Below are 20,108 nucleotides of genomic sequence, written 5' to 3' on the forward strand. Positions count from 1 at the left end.
TGTGCTCTTGATCCATCTACAGTCACCCCACCCCCATGCATGCATGCAGATATCAAGTGAGGCCAGGTAACGCCAGGTTGTACCATTCCCCACGTGGGAAACTTAGGCAGGAGGGAGTTGAGGAGAAAGCTGTGGGGCTGGAGAAGCCAAGAATGAGTGGGACGGTGGGTTTGAGCTGAAATACAATGGTCAGTGTATATGTGTTAGAAAATTACATAGATTAGAGCAATTCTAATGAATGTGTTGATAATATGGTATTTGTGGAGCCAGGGACAGTTCGTGACGCCTGATGGGTTTCTTCAGTTGTGTACAGGGCGAGTCGTTGTCAGGAGCTGTGCAGTGGCATCTGTCAGTGCCCTGGAATCTGACTGTCAGATTGCTTTGAATTCCCACCGAACAAGGGAGAAACTGAACTAAAAATGTCAGCGGGGGAGGTCAATAGAAGAGATTGTAAACAGAAAACGTCTTGTTTCTTGGGCCATTTCATGTGTGGCGCATGAAGCTTTGAAATGAGTCCATTTTGGGAAGCCGTGTTGATGGTTGCTAGGTCACAGGAATAAGATTTCCAGAATTCGCTTTGCGAGCTTTCTTTTTTATTATTATTTAAGTCTGACTAATCTGACAAAGTATTCCTTCCTTTCAGAGCTTAGAACAGGATGTTACATTCACAATTTTCTTGTTCAATCTCCCTTTGCTGGTCACTTTGAAGCACCACCTTTTGCCGATGCAACAGTAGAGCTTCTCCCTGAGCCAATGAGAGGGCCGGCTCTACACATCATGCAAATGAGTGGAGCTTTGCTGCCGTGTCTGTTGAACAGGAGCTGGAGACAGGGAGAGAGGCGAACGGGGTGAGGAGCTGGTACCGATAGAGACTACACTCAGCTTCATTCTCTGCTTTTGGCAATGACCTGCTTGTGAGACATTCTGAGACCACAGTGCTGAATGCACCCTGCAGACCAAGGGTTAGTCTGACACTTGGGGAGGATCATTAAAATGAAGCGTAAGGTAAAATGGGTTTTACTCTTTCTTTGCCACTTGCCGGTGTTGTCGGCTGCCTCGCTGCGGAGAGCTGGAAGCCGAGGCTGATTGAAAGTTCCAACTGCAAGGGCTCGCTGTGTGCTTGCTCCAGGCTCTTGCTTTAACTCTGAATGCGAACTTTCTACACTTGAGCTGTGTCGGATTGCCGTTGCTCGGTTGTGGGAAGACGGTGGGGGTGGGGTTGGGTGGGATGTCACTGCCGTTTGTTTATTTGAGCCTGAAAGCGCAGGGCTGTGTAGTGTTGTGTAACTTCACTTACATCTAAGGATCCCTATTAAAAGGAAGTTCTGTTTCCTTGTAGAAAACTTGCACTTAAAATAAATGATCTACATACGTAGTGCGTGTGGCAGGGAAAGAATTTGAGGGAGTTGTGCAGTTTTTCACAAGTATTCAGCATTTCAGTTGATGTGGCATTCTCTGTCTCTACCCTATTTCGCCGGATAATTCGTGATCTTGCCTTTACGCTCTTTCCCATACACTTTTCCAAGTGAGTGGACATGAAGGCAACATGATGCTGTAAAAATACTGGACATTGGAGGTGTTCGAGAGCAACCTGGTTTAAGAACTGAAGCAATGGGAGCAGGAGTAAGCTGCTTTGTGGCGCCTTCCGATACCAGTTGTTTGCGGAACGTTAATTTCGGACAAAATTGTGGGTCCACCTAGCCGACTGTCTGCATTTCTAAACCCAGAACCCTGTCTGCTAGCACATAGTGCTTTTTTTGAACCCCATCACAGTTTCTTGTTCCAATACCGCCGCCGATGGTCCAACCTTTATGTTTTGATCATCCTATTTGCCTGAATCTTCCATCGCCTTTTGTCGCCCTTCATTCCAAACTATAAACCCTTGTATTTCTTTTATTTGCAGTCACAGCAGATCAAACCCACATCCTGGAAGTCCCGTCATATTCTTAATGCTTTTATCAGATCAGCCGTCGACCTTCTCTCTCTCTCTCTCTCGAGGAGAAAGTCCCGAGAATAGTCATAGTTCTGTCCCCTCAGTTCTGGAATCAATCTCGCCCCGCTCTGTAATCCTCCCAAGATCGGAATAAAAATAAAATGAGATCTCACAGTTCCCACATCTGACCTCATCAATGTCATATTATTTTAGAATTACCCCACAACTGATCTAAAGTAGTTAGGGTGGTATTTGCTTTTCCCAAATGCCTTTTGAGTGGATGCGAATTCCACCGGCACGAAGTATTATTGCAACAATCCACCGCACAACTGAGTCAATGTACCCAATCCACTTAATGGACAAAGGAAAAGATGGAGCTGGGCTGTGACATTGTGTTGAGGAATGGGATTGAAAAGCTGGTAGCATTTCACCGCTGTGTTACCATCTGTTGAGTGAGGATCCCTGCTTATAGGTGGTGCTCATTCTGGTCCTTGGGAATTAGATAGTGCCCCCTTCAGCTCCAGCATTTTTGTTGTGGGGTGACCCTGGATAATGTGGCCTGAACTACACTGACCCACACAATGTCAAGTTTCATTCCCTTTCTGTGCTGAGTTAGGTGATTTCGGCCAGGGTAGTAGTGAAGATGTTATGATCAGTCTCAGAGTTCTCACGCTAATTGGGGTGACTGTTCCTGACCGCTATCCAGCTGTAAAGTGTGGGTTTGGTTGTTATTTGCCCTGGACAGTTCAAATAGTCAACAGTTGTTTTGTCTCGATTCACCCATATTGTCACTTAAGGTGCTGACTGTTGATGTCACCTGAGAAACAGCACCCCAGCATGGTGTGGAGGGGAGGCATAGGCAGCAGGAGATAGATGTACAATAAAGATGTCAATGAGTTAAGATAAATCGGCTAAACTGAATTCACACTGGTGGATTTGTGTTGTGGTTGAAAACCTTATGAAATCAGCACTTTACCCCACTCCTCCTCAGATCAGCCTGAAACCACAGAAATGGCATACAATAAATATATTGTGTGTGTGTTGCTTTAGGATATTCTGCACACATGACAAGCATTTAACTCTTTGCTTGGATCTTAGCCAGCTGTGGACGACATTGCAGTTTGTTTTCAGTTTATATTTATTTTAAATTGGCAAATGGATAAATAGTTCTTTTTTTCAATCCTTGAATTTTGAAAAGAAATGCACCAGAAAATGACCACAACTTAATGTAGACTGTATTTGCCAATGCTGAAATACTGTTGAGCTTCTCAAATTACAACATTAATGGCTTCATAAATAGTATTTTAAAAATTGATAAACAATCTAAAATAGTGCCAAGGCAGCAGTGGAACCTATTAAGTTTTCCTAGATCCACATAAAGAGGAGGTGGGATCTGAAATTCCACCAGAAAGGTGGGACTTCTGGACACCAAGTCTGCTATGGCATTCCAAGCCCTAGGTCATTTATATGAACGGGACAGGCCCTGACACCATTTACGACATTGTCTTGGCAACTGCACCCATGGGGGCCCTAAGATGTTTGGAACAGCACTTTGTTGTGGGATTATACCAGTCTGGCTGAAAATCATTCAAAGAGTTAAAAAAAAAGTATTGATTTTGGAGTAACAGTTTTTCTGATGCATTTCCTATATTACAGCAGTGACTTCACTTCAGAAAGTAATATATTGGTATTCAAGTGTTTGAAATATTCTGAGGTTGTGAAAGATGCCATATAAATGCAACTTTTCCTAATTAATCAATTGCTCTGTACACGGAGTGGAACTGGTGGGGTTTCTGGAGGATGATGACATCCCACCAGTTCCAGCTTCTCGTCTGATGTCAACACCATGTGGAGCGAAGGGTTAAAAATGGATGGCTGTCCAGCAGAACCAGGTCCTGCCTCCTGTCCTCTACCAAAGAAGTGCCCTCCCAGGCATCAGGATTGCAGCACCATAGTCTCCATCTTCTCCTCCAATACAGCAACTGTTCATTATGTATTCTGCCCATCACCAAGACTGACTGACTGAATCCATTCGTGAAGGCAAGAAGTGCAGGTTTTCATTTATTAGATTATGCAGACTTCCTCAGGCTCTAGGGCAAGTTGCAACTTGTGCAACGACACACAGTTGTTGTTCCAATGCTGCAGGATGTAAGCTTGCTGTTTCCATGGACCCTCATCAATATTAATGAGTTCACTCCAAGGTGGTTCTGTAAGTACAGCCATTTGATTGAAAAAATTTACACAATCGCCAGGGCAGTAATGACGTTTTTCAGGTTCTGATTTTTCACCTCCTTCTGGTTACCATACAAGATGGTAAGGGATCAGCTGCTTCTTGGCCTTTGCTGCTGTCTCTCTAATGAACGAGCGCCCTTGATCCCTGAATATCTTGCCGTTGGAACTCAATCCTACTTGTGCTTATGTATTTTTTATTTGATTGTTTGTCCTCTTTGAATTTTATGGTCCAGTTGACACATTGGTGGGTCAGTCCTAAAACAGAACACTAAGATCTGTTAGTATCAGCAACTTCGGAAATCGACAAATTAATGGGGGCATGGATTTATATATACTGCCCAGTACCCCATCAAGGCTTTGTTTTATTATTTGTGGCTCATGCAAGCAAAAATACTTGGATGTTACTACATAAGGAGCTGCTGCCGAGGGCGGGGGTGGAAGCAGGTTGATGCGGTCTGGGAGTGATGATGAGCAACTCTAGCTTTCCCTTTAAAAAAAGCATCTGCCTCCACTCCTAGCCTTCTCCACTAAAATCAGGGACTGCTGCTGTGGGGATTCACCGATGGAAGGTTCACATGTTACTCTCCTCAGTGGCGCAATGTGCTGGCCTTCTAACAAACTGCAACACTCAACTATACGCTTCACTTGTTTTAAAGTTTGTTGGCTGAGGGAAACTTTCACTTGGGAGCACTAGTGTCTTATTTGACTGCACTAACAGGTGTTTCACTGTACATGTGATCATTGTTATGTCCAAATACGCACTTGGATTACTGTGGTTATAACTAACTGCTTTTATTTCCAGACCCTCTAGAGTATTCTGTCAAAATTATGACAAAAGCAGTACAAGAGACCTTGGAATAGAAGTTTTATAATGCACTTACTCCAATTGGGGAGCCATCTAGTGTTCAGTTAACAACATTCAAGCACCGTACTGTTGAAGTTAATGATGGATCAAAGTTCAAATGTAGCTTTTGGCCTGAGATTGCCAAACTTCTTAGAAGTGGGAAGGTAGAGTTTAGATTTTAATTACTTTATGCAAAGGTTTGTGAATGTATAGAATGAACTACACAGTGAGGCAGCGCAAGTCTCTAGTGTGGCATAGTTGGATGAGAGAATTAGTGATTGAACAGTAGTAAGCCCTGATTTTAGCTGGCTCCAAAGAGGTCAGTGTGGGGCCAGTGGAGTGACTGGCAGGTCAGGGCCATTTCAACTTCTGTTTGGGGGGCTGGTACTTCTAGTCCACAAAGAAACCTTTATAAAATTAAATTCACCAGGTCAAAATCCTGGAACTTCCTTCCAAACAGCACTGTGGGTGTATCTACACCACATGGACTACAGCGGTTCAAGAGGGCAGCTCACCACCACCTTCTCAAGGGAATGGGCAATAGCCAGTGACGCCCAAAAATGAATTTTTGAAAAAGCCTCTCGGCTCTGTACTTGGCTTTGTGCTCCTTGATGCCCTTTGTTCCTGGTGAGACTGGTATCAGATGTGATTGCTCACTGAAATTCTATTGGGGTTTCAACTACATCGATAGACCCTGACTTTTACAGTTTAGTAAGGTGGGAGCAGAAAGCTGCCTTTATTTTAACCTCTGTTATCTTATGCTGGGTTTGGGGGGGGGGCCGGGGGTGGGGGAGGGGGTGGGGGGTGGGGGGGGGGGGTGCGGGGGTGGGGGGGGGGGGAGGTGCAGGGGTGGGATGGAGGCTAAAATTGGCCCATTAATTTTTGAGACCAACCAGATGGAGCACTGTTTGTACTCTCTGGCCCTCTACATTTTCTAAGTTCCTAATTATTATATGAATTATTTTGCCAAGAAGAAAATGTGAAATGGATTAGCCTCCTAATTTTACTTATATTTTTTGATGGTACAACTTTTTAAAGTTGTTTGTAGCTTTTCTGTTATCACAGACATCATAAGGAATATATACAGTCACATTCTCCACATAAAATTTTACATAGTACACCATGAAAATTTCTACCTAATCACTTAAGGGCTTTCCCATGGTATAGGTGCTGTTTAGATATGATGAGATTTTCTTGGGAGTCGATGTTGCAGGAAAAGATTTAGATTTAATTACTAGAAAACTGCTTTTCGAGAAATGATGGTTGGCTTTGACTTGTGTTAACCTCGAAAATTTCAACATTGTCGCCACTGTAGGTCACTGCGCCTAATGGGCCAGTGTTGAGAATTTTAATAACCGTTCTTTTAATCTTCCATTAGCCCAGTATTTTTGACACTGTGCAGTAAGGAAAGCCAACCAGCTCTTACTATGCATGGCCAGAGGGGTAGCGCATTAATCTTTGGATGTGATAACAAATTTGTTTGTAACAAAAGCAAAATACTAAGGATGTTGGAAATCTGAAATAAAAACAGAAAATGCTTGGAAAGACTCAGCAGGTCTGGCAGCACCTGTGGAGAGAGAATCAGAGTTAACGTTATGGTTCTGTATGGCTCTTCTTCAGGGCTCTGATTCAAGATAATCAAACTGATACGGGGGGGGAAATGATGGTGTTGAGGAGCTGGGGAGTTTTTACTCGTATGAAGAGAACATTTCAGGAAGATATTCTTTGAGCAAAGATATATTGAGCTGCAATAATGGCTGAGAATTTCCTGGAAAATCCCGGCCAAAGTGTTTAAGATTGCCATGGACCAGGGAAGCAGGACTCAGAAGTGTAGGCCTTAGAAGAATTAAGGTGCACAGAGAGTTTAGAGTTAACTGCTTTACACAGCAAGTGGTGAATGTGTGGACCAGACTGCCCAGGGAGGCAGTCAAAGGAGAAAAGTTGATGGGGATTTAGGGCAGTGAATGATGTGGGCTATTAGTTTTTGGCATGGGCCAGATAGGCTGAAGACCCTGTACTTTCCTGTATTCCTACAACTGCTATCTTTAACACTGCTCCAAACACTGTTCTAACATCCAATCAATACTTCAGTAAATATAGAACATTCGGGATATTCGCAGCAAGTTAATCAGGAACTAATAAAGAGAAAGGATGGGTCAGGAAGTACATTATTCTTCACCAGACCAAAGACTTTTCCTTTGATGTAAAAAAAATTATCTTCTCTCGGTAATTCTCTTTTTTTTCTGCTCTCCCCACCGTGTGCTACTGTGGCCTGGTAGTAACCTCTACTTAACTAACTTTCTTAATTCCTTTTGGATAAGATTTATAGGCTGTTTTGACACTACTTATGGAGAGCAGCCTGGATTTAACACTAAAGGTGGATCTGCTGATAAACGTGAGCTTCAAACACAACATCAACTGTATCATCACAATATCACCTGTTGATGATAAATTAGTTAGAATTATCCTAATTCTGGGTGCTGCACCTTGTCAGAGCTGCCTGGGGCCTGTCAGTAGGCCAGGATACTGCTGTCAGTTTAAGCAATTGTTTGTCTTGAGATTGCATCCCCTTAGTGTGGATCTCTTTTGAAGTAGCTACAAATTTCAGTATAATTGTTACCTTCACTGAGAAACAATCAATGATTGAAAAATTTAGAAAGCAAACTCCCTTCACCAATTGCAATTATCTCCTCTGAAATTGGAAGGGTGCCTTGCCACCCTTATGGCAATGGCAGCAAACACCGACAAACTAAAACACTGCCGTCATTGCCTTCGCTCCTGACCTGTTTCTACAGGTAATGTTAATGGTGATACTCTGCAACCATGTAAAAATAATCACTCTCGATGTCGTGTTTCATCATGACTAGGCCTGTGGCTGTCTAATGTCAGAGCAATCTAATCCATTTGATCTCTGAAAACTGCTGCCGCCAAAGTCATTACATTGTGATGAGCGGGCTTTGGTATATTGTGATGAGGTTCCACTTAAGAAATTCTGTGCTTTAGAACCACAATTCAATTGAGCATCTTCATATTAAGTAATTACTGGCCCTTCCTTTGATATTTCTGCAGATACTACATGAATAATGTCATAGGAACAGATTAATGTTTCTAGGCTGCATAAAAAATATTTTTATTCGGTTTTATGATTCAAGAGATGATGTGCAAGATTGGGCCAACTTATTTTGGCTAGAGTTGACAAAGGGTGTGTAGGAGTTGGCATAAGGGCGGATTCTTTGGTTTGGAATTTGAGATTCCATCTGGAGCTTCCTAGGATTTTTAACAATTGTGATTATTTATATCCCTCTGACGAACTTCAGTAATATGCAGATCACAAAGACTGAAAGAGATTCTATGATGCCCTGAAATCCATCACCAATCTTCGATACCAACAAGTCAACACTGCTCACAGAGAAAGCCCAAATTGTAGAAAGATAGGTAAAGCACTTTAACCATATCCTAAATTGGTTTATCCATCAATGAAGAAGTAAACACCAGGCTGCCAGTTTGCCATTAACTCCTCTTTGCTGTTAGAAATGACAAATGCAATCAAACTCCTGTATAGTGGCATAGCTCCAGGAGCTGATACTATCCCAGCCTGAGGTCTACAAGGCTGGAGGTCATCACCTGGTCAAGAAGCTCACTGAACTTTTTCAGTCTATCTTGGAGCAAGAAAACATTCGCAAGAATACAAAGATGCCTCCATTGTCCATCTATACGAGCAGATAGGAACTTGCCAATCTTGTGACAATCATAGAGGAATGTCACTCCTCTCTATCACTGGTAAAATCTTTGCCAGAATCCATCTGAACCACTTAGTGCAACATCTCAACCAGGATCTGCTGCTAAAAAGTCAGTGTGGTTTCTGAAAAGATGGAGGAACCACTGATATGATGTTGAATTAAACAGCTCCAGGAGAAATGCCAGGAACAGAACATGGACACCATGTTTGTTGACCTGACCAAGGTTTTTGACACAGACAAACATGAAGGCCTTTGGAAGGTAATGGAGAAGTTTGGCTGCCCTGAGAAATTCACCTCAATGGTTTGACAGTTCCATGACAACATGCTCGTGCGTGTCCTGGATCATGCTGAGTCTTCTGACCCATTCCCAGTTACTAATGGAGTTAAACAGGGCTGCATGTTAGCTCCAACTCTCCAATGTTTTTCCCCACCATGCTCTCTACTGCCTTCCATGTTGGCAATCCTGGCATCGAAATTAGATATATCTTGGATGGGAAGCTGCTCAATCTCAGACAACTCCAGGCAAAGACCAAGATCTCTAAGGACATACTTCACGATTTCCTGTTTGATGATGACTGTGCACTAGCTGCTGATTCAGAGCTGGAAATGCAACATAGCATGGACCTGTTCTCTAATGCATGCAACAACTTCGGCCTTACGATCAGCGTAAAGAAAGCTGAAGTAATGTACCAGCCTGCTCGAGGAAAGCCCTCTCTTGAGCCAAGGTTTCAGTTCAACACCAAAACCTGTCAGCTGTGGATAAGTTCACTTATCTCAGCAGCACACTCTCTGGATCTATCTATATTGAAGATGAGACACATGCAAGAATTGCCAAAGTATAGCCTTCAGCAGACTTCTAGCATTCAACTGGGAATGAAGAGGAGTTAGTCTGAAAGTCTATAGAGTAATAGTCCTGCCTACTTGCTCCACCCAGGTAAGACTTGGACTGTGTGCCAGCATCATGCCAAGAGGCTTGAGTTGAGCTGCCTTCAAACTTCTAAAGTTCAGATCAAAATATCAGACACTGAGGTGCTCAAGCAAGATGGCATGCCATGCATCCACACCATATTGAGACAGTCACAGCTGAGTTGGTTTGGTCATGTAGCTAGAATGCCTGACACTTGCCAAATCGAACCTTCTATGAAGAACTTGAACCTGGGGCACACTCTCATGGACACTCTGAAGGCTTCACTTTGGGATTTTGATATCAGCTTCAAGTCCTAGGAGAAGATTGCCCAGGATGCTGCACATGCTGCAACCAAATAAAAACACTTCCTTCAAAAGCAAACACAATCAGAAGCAGAGAGAAAACGCAAGCAGAGAAAATGCCGAGCCAGCAACTCATCCAAAACTTGGTCATCTGCAGTATCCTTTCCTATTTTGCAGCAAAACCTTTCTGGCACAAATCGGCCTTAACAGTCCCCTATGGTACATAGGTGGGTACCACCAGAGCCCTGCCAAACACCGCAGACAATAACCATGGTCATCTTTGCCTCGAAGGACGAACAAAAACAGTTGTAATTTATATCCCTCTGGTCATAGGCTGACAAAAGGAAATGATTCAACCTTCACTCTGCAAAGCTAAAGTGGTTTTGGGGGATGGGGAGAACAAAGTATTTCTAACCTCAGCAATTAAACTCCTGCAGCATTTAACTCTACAGGAAAACAGTTAGCCTCTGATTATTGGAAATCTGCTGGGACTGAGTCCACTGCCCTTAAATGAGGGGGATGTTGTTTGAAAATATTACTGATCAATCTGGTTTCTGATGGGCAATGAAGCAGATATATGTTGCTGTGTAGCTTTGTATTAGAGGAGTTTTTAGGGGAGTCTAATGATTGAAACAATGTGGGAATAAGGGAACAGCACATCCAAATATTTGTCAGAAAGATAGCTTGGTCTGTTGGATTAGTCACCAGGAAACAACTCATTGTAATTATGAATTTTCTAGTACTTCTTGAGATACAAACTGGGGGCGGGGGGAAATAAGCCCTGCGGGGTGTGCCAGATCATGAGATTTCCCACATGATGAGCTAGCGAGCACAGGCTCCTGTTGGGAGTAGATGACCAGTGAATTTGTCTGTGCTTCCTCTGCAATAATCTGAGGTTACTGAACTGCTGAGGTGCCCTTCCATTGCTCCAAACATATACTCAGCACATAAATCAACAGTGGCCTGGGATCAGCTTGTCTGTTAGCTAGAGAGTGGCTTGTGGCAGTGGCAGCAACTTAACAGGAAGGGAAATACTTTAAAGTAACTAGTCAAACTGAAATCATTCTTTCACGTACAAGTGCATGTCTGTAAGGATTATGAGTTGGGTTGTTTTATTTTGAAAAACCAAATTTACTCATTGAAATGATGCAAACATTCCCTGAAGTCACAATTCATCAGAATTGGAACCAAAGTTCTATTTTTAATCTTGTCAAATTTAAAGGGCAAGAAGTCTATTGGCCTAAACCTTATCTGCACTACAACACTTGACGCATCACTGCACTTTACAATTGTAGGTACTTCACACATTTAACCCATGTTATTCTCATGCTCACTCCTGGTGTCACAAAGTACACTTTCCGGTTAGTTTTCCTTTTTATTGCGCAGTACGTCTGGGCAGAACATGCTGTTCTGCCCCTTGTCCCTTGCAATTGCTTCAGTGTACTAGGATCACAATTTTTAATGAGTAATAAGGTTCACTGATTCAGGAAGGTGCCCAGAGGAAAGCACCAGTAAATATGGCAATATGGCAATAAAGCAGGAGAGTGACAATAAGTTCACTGCAGCCATGTTAACTTAGCCAGCGGCCATTTGCGCTGGGTAGTCAGAGTTTTAATCACCCGTTGTATTTAACTAAAAAAAAGTTTAGATAAAATAAGGAGTCAGTTATAGTACAGGAACTGGGTGCAGCAGCTGCAAACACATCCTAGTCAAACATGCCATCGACAGAGAATGTGAGCTTTGAACTGGTTTCCTCCCATAGGATGGGAGAGGTCTTTGCTTTTTTGCCAGTTTGATTAAATCACTAGGCTGAGTTATTAATGGGCATAGTTAATGTATAAGACCTTACGTTCACTCTGAGAGTAGAATTACACCCATGTTTCCTATAATGCCACTATCAAAACACCAGAATTTTGAATCTCCATCAGCCCTACATTCTCTGTGTCTTGCACATCCTCCAATTCCCTCGCCCCATCATTGGCAGCCATGCCTTCAGTTGTCTTTGGCCTAAACTCTAAGGAGAGAATTTTCTCCCTGTGTGGGGTGGGGTGGGGGTGGGGGGTGGGGGGGTGTGGTTGGACGGGAGCGGGCACAGGCGGGCGCGCAGCTGATTGCCGCCCGCGATTGGCTGCGCGCCACCATTTTACGTGGGTGGGCCAATTAAGGCCCGCCCAGCATGACATGCACCCGGAAGCGCTGAGCACCCCCTGTGCGGGCAGGGGGAGCTGCCTCAGGGAGATTAGTTTGATTTTTAAAAATTTAAATAAAGAAAGAAAAAGTTTTTAAGACATGTTCCCTCATGTGACAGTGTCACATGAGCTGGGACATGTCAATGAACCTTAATAAAAACTTTCATTCAATTTATAAACACTTCATGAAACCTCATCCTGCCCGTGGATGAGGTTTGATGATAAATGCGAAGGCCGCCTGGAATTTTTGCCTGCCTGCCAACCATAACTTAATTTATATTTAAATGGCCTTAATGGGGCCTTTGACAGTTCAGTGGGCACGCAGCTGACTCCAGTGCGTGTCCGCCGAACTGAGGGTCTGAGTAACGCGCGGTAACATCGGGACACACGCCTGATCTCACCGCGCGTCATTTTATGTGTCAGCGAGCGGGCCCCGCCCCCGCTTGCCGACCCGAAGATTCTGGCCTGGAATTTACCCCTAAACCTCCCCATTCTCCTCCTTTATGACATATCTTAAAACCTACCTGTTTGAATGAGCTTTTAGTCACTTGCCCAAAGATCTCCTTACATGGCTCAGAGTCAAATTTTGTCTGATAATTCTCCTGTAAAGTGCCATGGGATGTTTGATTATTTTAAAAGTGCTATATAAATGCAACTTCTTGAAACTTGTGCTCTAACAAATAATTGCAGAGAAAGCCAATGGGCTGCCACTCTCACTAACTGAACACAAACCTGAAAAATGTACCTGCTAAATTACAGGGTAGATTTTACAAGTTGTGTGCTTCCAGGACAGACCCTCACCTATTTGGAGCAAGGATCTGGAAATTGCCCACATGCAGTCTGTCATTTCCCAGTGTGCACTCTTGCTAAGTAATGGTCTACACTGGGACTGTTCACACACAAAAAACTATCCATGTGTGTTGATGTTTACTTTAAAAAGGTAAATAGATTTTATATTATAACTGTTAAATAAGTACCCCAGTGCAGAAAAGTAAGGGAATTAATAAACATTTGTTTAAAGCTATCAAAGCCTTTTCTACTTGCCGTGCTGTTGGGACTCTCACTGTATTCCAAAGGGAACTGGTTAGTCTGAATTTAATTACTAGATAATGATGAGTGCAACCTACTGCCAGGGGTTAGACAAAATACTTGTCTTTGATGTCACTTCTGAGGATATTTTTAAAATACATCATTTTCAACCAGCCCACACTGAAAAGTCCGCAGCAGTAAAGGTTATATGAAATACAGTGATGCAATTCGGTTTTCTGGAAATTTGTAGTCATAGATGATGAGATATTCTCTGAAAAGAATGTGGTCAGAGATAGAGTTATTCCTGGGAAAGTGTGTAAAATCAGCATGAAAAAAATTAATATATTTTTACACACATCAGTTAACTAATTATCAATGACTTCTCATTCATTTCTGCATCATAAAAGTAAAAGTGAAAATTAAAATTTTGAAGAAAATCCTTATTTTTTAACTCTGCAGTACAGTTGGTGACCTCAGTCCTCTGTGTCATGGATTGAAACAAAAGTAGAAACGTACGAAATGATGCATGTTAACATACAGTCATGCTCCTTATCTCTATATCTAGTGTCTTTCTTTGACTGGAGGCCAGACCTTTGGGCTGGAAATAGAATATGCAAGTTGGGACCTGAGGCCTGGGATAGGCAGATAGGCTTCACTAGCATTTCATGGTGCTGGCTCCTGCTCAAAGCCAGCGGGAATGGCATCGAAAATCAGAAGGTCAGGTCCCAGCGCAGAATCGGCGCAGAGCGAGATAAACGTGATAGTGGGAGGGGGGTGTTTGTGTTTGGGGGGCGGAAACAATCAGCAACAAGCGTGGCCAGGAATCAGCCCAGGGCAAGAAGGGTCCAAAGTATCCAAAAAGAGCCCTCCTGGTCTCACAATGATTCCACATAAAAGTAAATTTTTCCAATGTACCTTGGCGTCTTCAGGCCACTCCAAGGTTGCTGTCTTGTGATTGGTCACATGTGACTCTCCCAAATATGGAAATCAACATAATGTCATCAGGCTGCTTCATCTTTCCAAAGTAAAGTAGACTCTTGTCTGCCATGGTGGCCCTCCTGCTCCAATGCTTGGGTTAGTTGTGATAGTGGGAACATGTGGGGAATGTGACGCAACTCTCTTACGCCATCTTAACTCCATTATCACATTGTTCCTCTTAGGTGGTTAAAATCTACCCCACTGCAGTTTCTCCAAACGTGCTTCCCTTTCTGTGTCTTGGTATCTGTCTGACTGTTCCTATCTAGATATAAATGAAGTATACATTGCTTTTTAGAATGCCATCATCTTCCATCTCATTCATAATGCTCAATCTGTAGTAGAATCAAAGCATGTTGCACCTCGTCTGTTTTACAGGCCATAATAGAATATATACAACCATGTAGAGAGGCTAAATTAAATATGTGACTTTAGATCAGTAACTTCAAAATTAAACCAATTTGATTCACACCTTGTCCTTTCTTCTTCTGAGACCTAGTTATCACTGTAACATGGACTGAGAACAAAAAAGCTCCTTTCACTGCTGGCAATAGGAACTATGAGCAAGTTGAGTTTCAAATTAAAACATTCAGTTGGCAGGGAGGGGGAATTTTTGACATTAAGGCAGGTTATGGGAGAAAAGTATATTGGGAACATCACTCTTTCCTGTGCCTGATTTTTTAGTTCCCAAAGTGTTTCATGCTGTTATCCTGAAAACCATAAGAGTACATGTAGAAAGGAAGAACATCAGTAATTTGGAATTGCATAATTTTCTAACCATTTAATGTACAATCAGAAAGAAAAAAATGTTTATTTTCATGATCTCAGGATGCCCCAAAACATTTTATAGACAAGGAGGTACTTTTGAAGTGTAGTCACTGTTATAGGAAATGAGGCAGCCAATTTGCGCACTGAGTTTCTGCAAACTGCAACATGATAATACTTGGCCTCAGTTTTGACGATGTTGGTTACGGGATAAATATTGGCCAGGATAGCAAGCAAGGGGCTCCCACTGACCACATGAGGTTAAGAAAAATAAGCTCCTATTATTTAAAATGATCAGCAATTATGAAAATGAACAAAGAGGTGGAAATTTTTAAGAAGCTTTCTGAGAAGTGTTTTGTGAAACACTTTGCACAAAGTGAGGAGGTACAGGCAAAAATTCCTACAGGCATTTGGCACGAGCCTCTTGGGTAACCTGTATCAAATTAAAGGTGCAAATTTCCAATAGAAACGTCATTTCTATATATGCTGGAGGAAACTAACTGATAAAACATACAGTTTAATCGATCCATAATTCACACTGTATAAACATTGTGTACGTCTCTTTGGACTCAAGGATTTTATGATGTAATTGTATGTAATATCTATAGTCCTGATTCATCCAGTATATCTTGCTGTTTTAATGGTCTATGTATTGAGCCTTTAAAGTTGGATTCTAGAGCCTAGCAATTGTAGGCCAGAACCTAGCAGTTAATTCGCTTTCCGATGAAATGACAGTGAACTTAGTGTTTTTGTATCATGCCAGTGCTGCCTGGTTACCAAAGTATGAGAACTGCACAAGCCAGGACCTCATGAAACTGGTGGTCCAGAAGAACTACTTATCAAAGGCCTGGTCAGCATCCAGCATTAGAATGTTGGCAGTTTTACATTTGGCTGGTGCAAAACCAGTACTTGGGAACCCAGTGACACTGGCCAAATGAACGCTCTGGATTTAACAGCACCAAGGCTGGGAGACAGTGATGGAGGAGTCTCAGAATAAGATTTAAAAGGGCTTCACATTTCTTCCAAGAAAAGAGCTAATAGAATGCATATAATTTTTTAAAAACCTATTCTGTGTCGACTTTATTAACGGAATTGGTTTCAAGTACACTGCAAGGCTTGCTTGGAACTTGCAGCCTCAGTCTTTTCACATTGCAAGTTTCTCATTCACAGCTGGGCTACCCAAAGCAGGGAACAGCCTGGAGCTGCCCACAGAGATGAATGTTAGTGTACGTCTTTCGGTAACTTCATTTACTGTTGAAAAAGCTCATTACTACATAAATTTTACTTTATAATAAACTAAACATTTCAAACCTCTACTGCCCAGGTACCACATGCCAACAGTTTGAATGTCAATACACAATGGATTTGACAATGACATAGGGCAGCATTTTCCCCCCCGTCGGGGGCAGGGGGGTTGTGTGGGAGCAGGCGTGAGCGGGCGGTTTCCCAATCAGTGACCCCAGCTGGGGGCATGCCGCAATTTTACGTGGGCAGGCCAATTAAGGCCCAGTCAGCGTGACGACCGCCCGGAAGCGCTGTGCGCTCCCTGTGCGGGCATGGGGGGGGGGGTGGGAATTCCCTGAGCTGGGAGTGCTGCCTCAGGGAAATCAGTATTACTTTTAAAAACCTAATTAAAGACGGAAAAAAATTTTAAGGACATGTCCCCTCATGTGAAACTGTCACATGAGATGGGACATGTCAATTACTTTTATTAAAAAATTTTCGTGAAATTTTAAATCTTACATGAAACCTCATTCCGCCCGTGGATGAGGTTTCATGCATTACCCGAAGGCCGCCTGGCCTCCTCGCCTGCCCGCCGACCTTAAGGTTGGGTGGGCAAGCCCATTAAGTTCATTAATTTGTTTTTTAATGGCCATAATAGGCCATTGACAGTTCAGCGGGTGCACAGCTGACTTGGCTGCGCACCCGCCGAACTGAAAATCTAAATGATGCAGGGTGACGTCAGGACACACGCCCGACCTCACCCTGCATCATTTTACACGTCGGCGAGCGGGCCCCAACCCCGCTCGCCAACCAGAAAATGCTGCCCATAGTTCTACAAAGCTGTGCCCATGACTTTATTTATATTTTTAATATTTAGGAAAAAAATCCTTATGTCAAGTTTTCTTTACTTGCAACCAGCTTTGTATTAATTGGGATTCAGCTAGAACGTGTATAATATTAGCGTAAGAAATGTCTTGTGATGGGATCTCACTGGGAGATCTAAATGTTCCAACATGGAGGTTCTTGCATCTGAGGACATGAAGTTACACAGCAAATCAAATGAATAATGGTAGAAAATGATTAGATAATTTCCTATACAGTGTACCACAGAATGGTGGGGTGCAGAAGAACTTAAAAACCAGTTGTGCATCACTTTTGCAGCTTATGATCACAAATGAACCATTCAATCGTGTATGTATGCAAACTTTAGCTAATGCTGTTGATCTACTTTTCACTAGATCTCACATGGTATTTGTATCTTCTTGTGATAAATATAACATAAACTGTCAGCAATTAGTAACAACACAGCTCAAAACCAGTATAAAGGAGTAAATAAATTTTTTAAAATATTATGGAAATAACAAAAGGATGTGAATTTGAAGTAGTGATTTGCTCTTGCGATTGAAAGGACTGTCTTGTACTCTCAGAGGATGTTTCCTCAGTGGTTTAGTTGGTAAATAGAGCATGAAAATACAATCCCACAGCCGAGGTCCAGTTAGTGCTTAGTCAGCTGATCTCGGCGAGGACATTACTTAGGGTGCAACAGCTATGAAAGGGAAGAGGGAAGGGAAGAGAATTCAAAGTTTGGTGGGCTTTGAGAAGGTTTTGAAAGGAGCAGAGTGAAGCTTCGAGGAGTTCCAGAGAGTAGAGCAAGACTAGGCGAAGACTGCCATCAATGCTGAGAAGAATGGGGGAAGGGGGAAGCACCAAAAGACAGAAAGGTTTGGGGAGAGGGGAATGTTAGGCTGGATCTGAAGAGAGGGCAGAAAAAGAACTGGGGTGGAAGTAACCATGGGCACAATAATCAAAGGGTGTAAATGTGGAAATCTTCTACTAACAAACATTGGTCAGAACATCAGGGATAATGTTGCACTGATTTCTCTGCTGTCACACTCAGAACTAGCTTGGCTCTGCACCAGGAAAGGAGCAGCACCTCAGCCATTAACCCTCCCTTTTGACTCACTCCTTTTAAACCAGCATGTGGTCTGCGGATTTCTACTGCTTGCTCATTAATCTAAAAACTTTGTCACTGGAAATTTCCTTGCCTTCACCTGACTAGCTGCCATAACTTTGGATACTCTGTTTCAGCTTGTATATGGGGTTTCCGCTGAGGTAATAGTTATCAGTCGGGAAAGCCCCAGGAAATTTCTCTCCCACTCTGAGTTGTTAATGAAGCAGGTAGCAGTTATACATCATGTACTTGATGAGGAAGGGTTTATCAGTTATCAGCAAGGCTGGGTAGAAAATGCTCCTTTAAAAAAAAAACACACTTGGCCTTGATTTCCATCAGATATGCAAAAAAACAATTTAGATCAAACAAGAATCATAGGGAATTGTTTCCCTTCCCTTTTTTTGTAAAATGTGGTATCTGCATACTTATTGTTCTTGCTGTTTTCGCATCTCCTCCATACATAGAAAACAAAGAAACTAGGAGCAGGAGTAGGTTATTCGGCCCTTCGAGCCTGCTCTGCCATTCAATATGATCATGGCTGATCCTCTAGGTCAATGCCATACTCCTGTGCTTTCCCTATAACCCCTGGTGTCTTTAGAGTCTAGAAATCTATTTCCTTCTTAAATATATTCCGTGACTTGGCCTCCACAGCCTCCTGTGGTAGAGAATTCCATATGTTCACCACCCTCCGAGTGAAGAAATTTCTCTTCATCTCAGTCCTGAATAGCCTACCCTGTATGCTCAGACTATGACCCCTTGTTCTAGACCACCCCAGCCAGGGGAAACATCATCCCTGTATCCTGTCTGTCCAGTCCTGTCAGAGGTTTATACATTTCAATGAGGTCCCCTCTAATCATTCTAAACTCCAGTGAATACAGGCCTAGTTGACCCAATCTCTTTTCATACGACAATCCTGCCATCCCAGGAATCAGTCTGGTGAACCTTTGCTGCATTCCCTCTATGGCAAGTATATCCTTTCTTAGGTAAGGAGACCAAAACTGCACACAATACTTCAGGTGTGGTCTCACCAAGGCCCTGTACAGCAGCAGACAGACATCCTAGCTCCTGTACTCAAGTCCTCTCACAATGAAGGCCATTTGCTTTCTTAACTGCTTGCTGCACCTGCTTGCTTGCTTTCAGTGACTGGTGTAAAAGGACACCCAGGTCTCTTTGTACACCAACATTTCCCAATCTATCACCATTTAAATAAAACTCTGCCATTCTCTTTTTCCTACCAAGTGGATAACTTCACACTTATCCACGTTATACTGTATCTGCCATGTATTTGCCCACTCAACTTGTCTAAATCGCCTTGAAGCCGCCTTACATCCTCCTCACCGCTCACACTCCCACCTAGTCTTGTGTCATCAGCAAACTTGGAAATATTACATTTGGTTCCCTTATCTAAATCATTGATGTATATTGTGAATAGCTGGGGCCCAAGCATTGATCCCTGTGGTACCCCACTAGTCACTGCCTACCAATCAGAAAAAGACCCATTTATTCCTGCTGTCTCTGTCTCCTGTCTGTCGACCAGTTCTCAATCCATGCCAATATATTGTCCCCAATCCCAGGTGTTTTAATTTTGTATACTAATCTCTTGGGCAGAGTTTTTCTCTCGTTGAGTGGGTGTGCACCTAGCCCGAACAAGAGAAAAATAGTGCGCAATGATGTCAGACGAGTGTCTCTTGCGATATTTTGCTCAGCGGGTGTGCGCGAGAGGCGGTATCGCACCCGCCAACAGTTAAGAGGCCTTTTAAGGCCCTTAATCAGTTAATTAAATCTGATTTGGGCTGCCCATCCAACCGCTCAGTTGGCGGACAGGCGAAAAAGCCAAGCGGCCTTTAGATTTTTTATGAAACCTCATCCAAGGACGGGATGAGGTTTCCAACAGGAATTAAAAATAAAATAAAAGTGTCGAAATCTCATTTATGACAGAGTCACATGAGGGGACACGTTTTTAACATTTTTGAAGTCTTTATGTTTTTAAAAATCTTCAGCTCCCTGAGGCAGTTCT

At 42.8% G+C, this 20,108-nt stretch overlaps 1 protein-coding gene across 1 annotated transcript in view; it reads left to right on the forward strand.

Annotated features, from left to right (window-relative positions):
- Positions 1-829: 829 nt before the first annotated feature.
- The window catches only part of nedd9 (neural precursor cell expressed, developmentally down-regulated 9), an 83,232-nt gene continuing 63,953 nt past the window's right edge, over positions 830-20,108 (forward strand). Inside the window, exon 1 of the mRNA XM_078539176.1 lies at positions 830-1,005. Coding sequence (XP_078395302.1) covers positions 994-1,005 — 12 coding nt within the window. The 5' untranslated portion in view covers positions 830-993. The remainder of the gene's footprint in view (positions 1,006-20,108) is intronic.

The sequence above is a fragment of the Cetorhinus maximus genome, chromosome 3, assembly GCF_964194155.1.
Source record: "Cetorhinus maximus chromosome 3, sCetMax3.hap1.1, whole genome shotgun sequence".
Classification (NCBI taxonomy): Eukaryota; Metazoa; Chordata; class Chondrichthyes; order Lamniformes; family Cetorhinidae; genus Cetorhinus; species Cetorhinus maximus.